Source organism: Mesoplodon densirostris, chromosome 3, assembly GCF_025265405.1.
Source record: "Mesoplodon densirostris isolate mMesDen1 chromosome 3, mMesDen1 primary haplotype, whole genome shotgun sequence".
In the NCBI taxonomy this organism is placed as follows: domain Eukaryota; kingdom Metazoa; phylum Chordata; class Mammalia; order Artiodactyla; family Ziphiidae; genus Mesoplodon; species Mesoplodon densirostris.
In genome coordinates, this window is record NC_082663.1 from 134,292,014 (window position 1) to 134,301,700 (window position 9,687).

General features: G+C 46.3%; 1 protein-coding gene across 1 annotated transcript in view; it reads left to right on the forward strand.

Moving 5' to 3' along the window:
• LARP1 (La ribonucleoprotein 1, translational regulator) overlaps positions 1-9,306 on the forward strand; it is a 54,187-nt gene extending 44,881 nt beyond the window's left edge. The window contains exons 14-19 of the mRNA XM_060093705.1: positions 430-536; positions 1,399-1,550; positions 4,316-4,460; positions 6,348-6,457; positions 6,634-6,761; positions 8,284-9,306. Coding sequence (XP_059949688.1) covers positions 430-536; positions 1,399-1,550; positions 4,316-4,460; positions 6,348-6,457; positions 6,634-6,761; positions 8,284-8,493 — 852 coding nt within the window. The 3' untranslated portion in view covers positions 8,494-9,306. The remainder of the gene's footprint in view (positions 1-429; positions 537-1,398; positions 1,551-4,315; positions 4,461-6,347; positions 6,458-6,633; positions 6,762-8,283) is intronic.
• The last annotated feature ends 381 nt before the right edge of the window (positions 9,307-9,687 follow it).

A 9,687-nucleotide genomic window follows, 5' to 3' on the forward strand; every position in this document is an offset into this window, starting at 1 on the left:
GGGCTCACTTCACTGCATTCCAGGGCTCTGCTTCTCTCTCTTGCCTTGAGCCAAGAAAGTGCCACGTCCCCCGCCTGCTCCGTATTCTTAGGCTGGTGGGCCCACCAGGATTGAGTGACACATCTGCAAGATGGACTGGGCGTGGGAGTGGTGGCCGCATGTAGCCATGGTAAGGCCTAAGGAGGACTGACCAGGTGTGGGTCCTTGAGCAGATCATGTCACCAGCAAGCCTCGATCTCCTCACCTGTGAAGTAGGCGTGTCATCTCCTAGCTTACAGCTGTAGACATCATGTGAAAATAGACATGAAAATGCTTTATAAATTGTGAGATAACTCACACCTAGGAGGGAATCTTAGTCCTACAAATGCTTGATGCTCCTCAGTGTTGGATGAGTACAATTAATAACAAGTCCCGGACTGACCTTTGCAGATGCCTCGGAAGAGGAAGACCAGACACAGCTCGAACCCACCCTTGGAGAGTCACGTGGGCTGGGTGATGGATTCCCGCGAGCACAGGCCCCGGACTGCTTCCATCAGGTATGGGACAGTGGGGAAGGGAGGTCAGGCTGACTGCAGGGCGGGCAGCACAGCCGTGACATTGATGGGACCGAGAAGAGAGAAACTCTTTGGTCTGCAAATTAAAGAAAACTTAAAGAAGGGGCCCTCATCCAAATCCAAAAAAACAGGAGTAGTCTAGAGAGCTTAATCCAGATCCCAGGAAGAGAAAGGCTGCCTTCTGAAGTGTGGCGGCCACATGGCATTCTCTCAAGAGGATAGCTCAGTTGATTTCAAAAGTGGGTGTCTCTTGCCTCCCTCAAGATAGCTAGGGAGTTGAATAAAGATACAGATTCCTGGACCCCACCCTGGATCTCCTGACTGAGCTTCAGGGAGTAGGGCCCAGATTCCTTTTTATTTTTTCTCAGTAAAACTACCCCAGTGTTCTCAGTTCCAAAGCAAGATTTGGGAGCCACTGACCTATGCAGTCTATTCCCCGCAAACATAGGCATGGTTTTAAGAAAAATATGTTTGGGTTAACCCATTACAGCTCATTAAGGAAAGTTAAATGTTAACACGGGATAAGTAAATGGCTAAAAGCTCAGGTTTGGGCATTGTACAGATCTGGGAAGTTAAATATTAGTTCTGTGACCCAGGGCAAGACTCCAGGTCTCTGTGAGCCCCAGTGACCTCTTTGTTAAAAAAGCATCCAAAGGTTGGTACAAAGAGTGAGACCCATGGATATAATAAGTTACGGGCCTAGCACAGTACCTGGGCCTCTTCCTTTGTTGCACTGTGAGAGGCTGGATCTTGGCTGCTGGAAGAGGCAAGAGAGGCCCCTCCTATTTGATGGCTGGCAGCTCTGAGGACCCTGGTGACACTATCTGTTTCATGGTCTCTACAGCTCCAGCCCCTCAGAAGGCACGCCTGCGGTTGGCAGCTATGGCTGTACCCCTCAGTCGCTGCCCAAGTTCCAGCATCCTTCCCACGAGCTGCTCAAGGAGAACGGCTTCACACAACACGTCTACCACAAGTATCGTAGGCGCTGCCTTAACGGTAAGAGGCACAGAGGGAGAGGGCTGAGCTTCCTGAACCACTACTTAGATCCAGTGTAAGGGCTGGTGGAGCAGGTGACTATTTTCTCTAACCTCCGAGCAAGAAGTGACATGACAAAAGAGCCAGGTAGTTTTGGAATACCGGAGGCAAAAAGAATCTGGTGCTTAGAACATTCCTGTTCCTTGATCTTTCTCTATTGATATAAAAAATACCAAGAATTTTCCTGTGTCTGGCAAGACCACCGGTGTCACAAAACGGTGTGCATGAGACAGCATGTTCTCTAGAGCAGTGACGGCCTGTGGACCAAATCCAGCCAGCAGCCTATCTGTACGGCCCTGGAGCTGAGAGCAGTTTTTTACATTTTTGAGTGCTTGTGGGTTGGGGAGGGAGAGAATTTATGACAGAGACCATATGTGACCTGCAAAGCCTAAAATACTTAACTCTCCAGCCTCTCACAGAAAAAGAGATGGCTGACCCCTGCTCTAGATGAGACTGCAAGGAGAGAGCCTCTCTAGACACTCTCACCTGTTACCTTTCATCACAGAGGAGATAGCTTTTAACTGTAGGTTTCTGTCAGATTGTTTCTAAAGATGCTCAGAGTCAATCTGAATGCCCACTTTGAGTTATTAAGTCACTCAACCCCCTTTTATTCAACAAAACAAGGTTGCTAAATGCTTGGTTCATCTACCTTACTTCTCTCTTCGTGTGTGTGTGTGTTTGTGTGTGTGTGTGTGTGTGTGTGTATGTAATTTATGGAGATACAGTTTACATACCGTACCGTTCATCCATTTAAAGTGTACAGTGCAGTCAGTGCCTTTTAGTATATTGAGGAGTTGTGCATTCATCACTAGAATCCGTTTTAGGACATTTTCATTACCTTAGAAGTAAACCCTGTGCCCCTTACTAGTCGTTCCCCACCCCCTGCCTCCCCAACTCCTCCCAGGCCTATGCAACCACCACTCTGCTCTCTGTCTTTATGGATTTGCCTGTTCTGGACTTTTCATATACATGGAATCATACAATATGTAGTCCGTTGTGACTGGCTTCTTTCCCTTAGCATAATAATTTCAAGGTTCATTATACGTTGTACTATGTATCAGTACTTCATTCCTTTTTATTATCAAACAACATTCCAGGGCTTCCCTGGTGGCGCAGTGGTTGAGAGTCCACCTGCTGATGCAGGGGACACGGGTTCGTGACCCAACCTGGGAGGATCCCACATGCCGCGGAGCGGCTGGGCCCGTGAGCCATGGCCGCTGAGCCTGCGCGTCTGGAGCCTGTGCTCCGCAATGGGAGAGGCCACAGCAGTGAGAGGCCCCCGTACCGCAAAAAAACAAACAAAAAAAACGACGTTCCACTATGGATGTACCACATTTTGTTTATCCATTCATCAATCAATGGACATTTCGGGTTTATCATGAGTAATGCTGCTTTGAACATTCCCGTACACGTTTTTGTGTGGACATAGGTTTTCATTTATCTTGAGTGGAAGAGCTGGGATTCCTGGGTCATATCATAGTGTAACTCTGTGTAACCTTTTGAGGAACTGCAAGACTGATTTCCAAAGTGGCAGCACTATTTTATATTCTTAACAGCAGTGTATGAGGGTTCTGATTTCTCCACATCCTCCCAAAACTTGTTATAGTCTATCTTTTTGAGTATAGCCATCCTAGTGAGTATGCAGTGATATCTTTTTATGGTTTTGATTTGATACGGTTTTGATAGCTAATAATGTTGAGCATTTTTTCATATGCTTATTGGCCATTTGTAAGAAATGTCTTCTTTGGAGAAATGTCTATTCAGATCCTTTGTCTACTTTTTAACTGGATTGTCTTTATTATTAAATTGTAATGATTCTTTATATATTCTAAGTACAAGCTCCTTATCAGATAACATAATTAGCGAATAGTTTTTCCCATTCTGTGGGTTGTCTTTTTACCTTGTTGATCATGTCCTTTTAAGAACAAAGGTTCTGGGCTTCCCTGGTGGCGCAGTGGTTGAGAGTCCGCCTGCCGATGCAGGGGACATGGGTTCGTGCCCTGGTCCGGGAAGATCCCACATGCCGCGGAGTGGCTGGGCCTGTGAGCCATGGCTGCTGAGCCCGCGCGTCCGGAGCCTGTGCTCCGCAATGGGAGAGGCCACAGCAGTGAGGGGCCCGCGTAACGCTAAATAAATAAATAAATAAATAAATAAATAAATAAATATCTAGATAGATAGATAGATAGAAATAAAAAAAGGAGAAGAGAGTTTTAAAAAAAAGGAACGAAGGTTCTTAATTTTTTAATGATATCAGATTTTTCTATTTTTTTCTTTTGTTTCTTGTTCTTGGGTGTTTAACATATATTTTTTAATGGTACCATTTTTACTTGTTAATATTGTAGGACTGCTGAAATAATCGGTACTGATGATATAGTGAAGAATATAATTTGTTGGAGTGTACAAATTATTTGTTCATGCTTTTCCTTGTTATATAACTACACTGAGAGCAGTAACCTTTGAGGTGGAGAGCTAGACCAGGATGACCTGGTTCAGAAGCTGATGCCACCTACTTCTGGGGGTGCTCAGGCCCAGTGTCCAGCAGCAGAGCCTGACGCAGGGTAGTTAGTCCTCAATAAACACTTCCCCAAACACTTAAGGGGGCAGGCGATGAGGAAGGGAATTGGGAGGAGAAAAGACCGATGTCTTTGAGCCCCCGGATCATTTGTCCCCTGAAGCACAGGCAGCCTGGCTCTAAAGCACATCTTTCCTCCTTCCTCCCCAATCAGAGCGGAAACGCTTGGGCATTGGCCAGTCTCAGGAGATGAACACTCTCTTCCGCTTCTGGTCCTTCTTCCTCCGAGATCACTTCAACAAAAAGATGTATGAGGAGTTCAAGCAGCTGGCTCTGGAGGATGCCAAAGAAGGCTACAGGTGAGTGGGATTGGGGTGAAGGCTCTGGCTGGGGCTTGGGGGCGTGGTGAGGGTTCTCTGTTGGGTCTACTTCCAGAACTGTAATTGGAAATCTATTTGTGTATATATTTCATGTACTTTGTAAAAATTATTACTTTGAATGAGATTCAAAATTCAAAGAAGTCGGAAGGTTATATAGTGAGTGAGGAGTCTCCTTATCCTAGTTTTACAGCCGTCTAGTTCCTTTCCCCACAGGCAGCCAGTATTGTTAGACTCTTGTGAGTCCTTTCTAAAAATACTTTGCTTATGTAAGCAAGAACAGACCTAGGTAGTCTCCCCACACACCCCTTTTGTTTACACAAGGGATGGCCTCTATTAGATATTATTTTGCACCTCGCTTTTTTACTTAAGACTGTATTTTAAAGATCATTCTGTATCCATTTATAAATGACTTCTTGTTCTTTTTTTGTAGCTTTTATGGTCGTACACTGTATAGATGTACCATAATTTATTTAACTAGTCTCCTATTAATAGATACTTCGGTTGCTTTCAACATTTTGCTATTCAAAAAAAAAAAAACCAAAAAACTTTGAAGGGACACTTTTTCTCCCAAGTAAAATGTTTTCTCTGTAAGCAATTTGAAAAGGACCAGAAATGTTTAAAGAAGCTGGGGGAAAATGTCCTTCAGTACAGAGACAACCAGTGTTAAGGTTCTGCCATATTATATATATTTAGGTCATGCAAGGAATGCCTTTGTATGTCTTATTTATCATTTATAAGCATGAGCATTTTTCCATGTTGTTAAAATACTTAACCTTTTTGCCTTCTTACAGAAGTTGTTACATGAGACAAGATCATTTGAAAATCCCAATTCCCAAAGATAACCAGTGTCAATAATATTTAATATATGTAGTCTGTGCCCTTCCAGACTTTGTGTGCATGTATAGATATAAAATTTACATATTTATTTACAACAGTGGGTTCATTCTACATATAACAGTTTGAAACGTGTTTTTTCTACTTTATAATACATTGTAAACATCTCTCAGTATCCATGAGTGTATATTTACATTATAATTTTTAATAGATTATATTATTCTGTTGTACTAAGTTACGATGATTTTTCTTTTTTTTTTTTTTTTTTTTTTTTTGCGGTACGCGGGCCTCTCACTGCTGTGGCCTCTCCCGTTGCGGAGCACAGGCTCCGGACGCACAGGCTCAGCGGCCATGGCTCACGGGCCCAGCCGCTCCGCAGCATGTGGGATCTTCCCGGACCGGGGCACGAACCCATGTCCCCTGCATCAGCAGGCGGACTCTCAACCACGACGCCACCAGGGAAGCCCACGATGATTTTTCTTAATCGCTTCTCTAAGACATTTAAATTTTTCAAAACAATGCTGCTATGAACAATTTTGTACATCTCTACAATCTAAGTCTACATTTTTGGTCATTTCCCTGGTATATGTTCCTAGAATTGAAATTTCTGAGGTAAATGAAGAAACCTACTAATTGGCATGGTCAAATGGCTTTGCAGAGAGTTCATGCCAGTGATTGACAAACTTTGCATAAGGGACAGACAACAAATATCTTGGGCTTTGTGGGACATAAAGTCTCTGTTTCAGCTACTCTGCTGTTGTAGCAGAAAGCAACCAGTGATATTTCTTAGGCGAATGGGTGTGGGCAGGATGCTGTCGTTCATTCGGCCTCAGTTTGCTGACCCTTGGCAAACATTTAATGCTGGACTCATTGAGACTAGCATTAAATGTTAGCCTTCTCCAAGTATGCTTACCATTTTCTCAATAATCCATGTGTTTAAACTGTTTCATAGTTCATCTATCATCTAGGTGCATTTCCTGTTTTACAGATAAAGAAACTGTCCCAATTTCACTGGCTTGTGTTCTTCTACAGATATGGTTTGGAGTGCCTTTTTCGATACTACAGTTACGGCCTGGAAAAGAAGTTCCGGCTGGACATATTTAAGGACTTTCAGGAGGAAACCGTGAAGGACTATGAAGCTGGTAAGAGTCAAGAGTTGGGGCTCTGCGAGCCCTGGTCATCTCAGTCTTCTCTTCTCGGCCCCTAGCTCTGCCTGAGCTTGTCTGTATCATGTCATACCGCCCTCTCCTGAGCCTCTCTATTCTCAACTTCGCAGCAGCCAAGTCTCTCTCTACCTCTTTCTCCTCTTTCCCTGCAGGTCAGCTGTATGGGCTGGAGAAGTTCTGGGCCTTCTTGAAATATTCCAAAGCCAAAAATTTGGACATTGACCCCAAACTTCAAGAATACCTCGGCAAATTCCGACGTCTTGAAGACTTCCGAGTGGATGTGAGTGGATGTCTCTCATCTTTCCCACCCTGATTGTCCTAGAAAGAAAACTGGACCAGACATCAGGATACCTAGAGTTTGATCCCAGCTGTGCCACTAGCTCAGGGACCCTTCCTGCCCCCATTTGGGCCTTAGTTTCTTTGTTAAACAGAGGGTGTGAGAAGTTGGGCAGTGAAGGCTAATTGGAGAGTGTATGGTTGCTCCTTCCTCCCTCTCCCATGGTGGATGTGGCGAAACCATCATAATGCTCTTTCCCTATTACCTCTAACCCTCCTTGCTGCTGTGCCCTAGTTAGAGGTGATCAGGATGAGTACCCAAGGTAAATGTCTTTCTGGGAGAGGTCAGTTCTAATCCCAGAAGTTTATAAAATATGTCTGGTTCTTCCCTGCTCCACCCACTTCATCTTCTTGGAGCAGTGACTCAACAGTGACATCCAGTGGTGGGTCAAAGTTATTACTGCTGGTTCCTCTTCTGTGCTAGGTGCTTCAGGGACTCCGGAGATAAGTAAAACTCTTTTTCCTTCAGAGGGTTTATAATGTAGTAGGGATATGCCAGTCATCTTATTCCCTTGAAACCTTTTAGCAAAAGGGCAAATAGAAGTAAATAATGCTCCTCACATTTATTTAAAAATTGACACTGATTGTGCTAGGCCCTTACACTGACCTCATTTAACCTTTATAAGATGAAGCAAGCAGGGTTACTGTCATCATCACTCTAGCAGTGGATGAACTGGAGCCCATGGCCAGCCAGTGAGATAGCGGCAGCGCTGCTCAGGTGTCCTGACAAAAAGATGAGTCCGTTGTCTTCCATCCTTAAGGTCTTCCTCCTTTCTGGGCCTGGAACGGGGAGGACATGTGCAGAGAATAGGGAGACCTGTTGGGAGGAGAGCAAGCAGGGCTCCACCCTCGGCGCCCAGAAAGGGAAGGAAGTGTCCTCGGGGTTACAGGACCTTTGGCAGTGGTGAGGCTAGACTGGATCCCGGTCTGACTCTTAAGATCAGTGTCCTTTTTAGGGCCTTGAGGGGCGTGAGGCAGTCCCCAGGAGCATCTGGGCCTTCTGAGCGGAGGCGTTGCAGCATATTGCATGCCCCGTTCCGTGTACCATCTCCTGAGCAGGGACCTCTTCTCAGAAGGGGAGCAGAAACTTGTATGGATAAAGGCCTGGGCTTCCGAGGTAGATGGGCCTGGTCCAGATTTTGTCTTTACTAGTTAAAAGCTCTGGGACCCTTGGCAAATTACTTTTCTATGCTTCGCTGTCCTCATCTGTGAAATCAGACGGTCATGTCTACATCAAAGGGTGGTGTAGAGCACAGGAGTGAATGTGCATAAACCAGCACAAGGCTTGGCCTCTTGGCATGGAGCTGTGCTTAATAAAACGGGTGACTAGTTTTTAGGGTTATAAACCTCTTCATCATCTACAGTGGGAGGTAGGAAGTTAGGGGGTCTCTAGACAGCTCTGGCAAGGAAGGGGGTGTGGGTAAGTAGTGCTCCCTCATCACCTCCGACTCCCTCCTCTGTTGCAGCCCCCCATGGGTGAGGAGGGCAACCACAAGCGACACCCCGTGGCAGCAGGAGGTGGCAGTGGCGAGGGCAGGAGGCGGTGCCCCTCCCAGTCTTCCGGCAGGCCCTCCGCCGTGGTCAGCCAACCCCCCACACCAGCTACCGGCCAGCCCATCCGAGAAGACGCTAAATGGACAAGCCAGCACTCGGACACACAGACTTTGGGAAAGTGAAAAACCCTTTAGCCCTGGGGTTTTGTGGGGAGAAGGGATGGAGCGGGTAGGTGAGAGTCTGTGGGGGTGCCCAGTCCCAGGAGAGGGGACAGAGAAGGGACAGGCCTGTAGTCGTTAGGATGGGCCTTCGTGCTGAGTAGCAGTGTGTACACCATTTGGGCTATCAGAGGCGCCCCTGGGCAGGAGCCTCCACACACCCCTTCCCTCTTCTCTCTCCATGGCTCTTCTTCACATCCTAGCTTCTTCTGGGGGGGGGGAGGGTAAGGGGGGAAATTTTTTTTATATATATATATATATACATATATATATATCAAGTTTTAAATTATTGATAGTTCGTCTGGATTACCAAAATCACTCTGCAGCCCTGCCCGCGGCTGTTAGGCCGCAACCCTGTTCCCCATCCACAGCTGCGTCCTGCTCCCCCGCCAGCCAACTATGCAGCCCACAGAAAGGCCCTGTGGGCCCCATTGCCCAGCACTGTTTCACAGAAGGCTCTGGCAGCGTCCCTGGGCCCCACGAGCACCAGCCCCTCGATCATCTGGGGCTTTTGCCATCACCTTGTTCTTGCCCTGCTGTCCCTACCACGCCCTCCTGCCATCTTCCGGGAGAAGGAAACCAAAGGATCTAGAAGTGGGGGTGGGGAAGGTTTCGGCCTCTCTCCACTCCCCTCCCCCCATGCCCCTTACTCCCCAGCCCAGAGAGACGCTGCTCGTACCAGAAGAGACTATTGAAAGATGATTTATTTTATTTTTCTCTGACCTTTCCATCCTTGGGAAAATGGAAAAAAAAAAAAAAAAAAAAAGACAAAATCGACCATAAAAGACCAAAAAAAAAACCATCAGAAAACCCCCACCTAATCCACAGAAAGTGATGTCTTTCCCCTACCCTTGGAATTTTCTTGTTTTGTTCTTGGAAATAGTATTTTTTTAAAAGTTGCCTTATTGTGGAGTGGGAATCTGAAATACCCAAATGCCTGTTTTCCTCGGTGGAGTCAACTCGAAGAGCTCCCACCTTCTCTGGATGTGCCTGGGCTGGATTGACTAGAATCTGTCTCTGGATTGAGTTGCATGTACAGTGCCTCCTGCCTGTAGGCAAGAGAGTTGGGGGCGGCTCAGATCGGAGCCGTGCCCAAAACATCTCCGCTGTTGCATCATGTGAAGCTGACGTCCCGTGTCTGTACACTGCGCTGCCGCT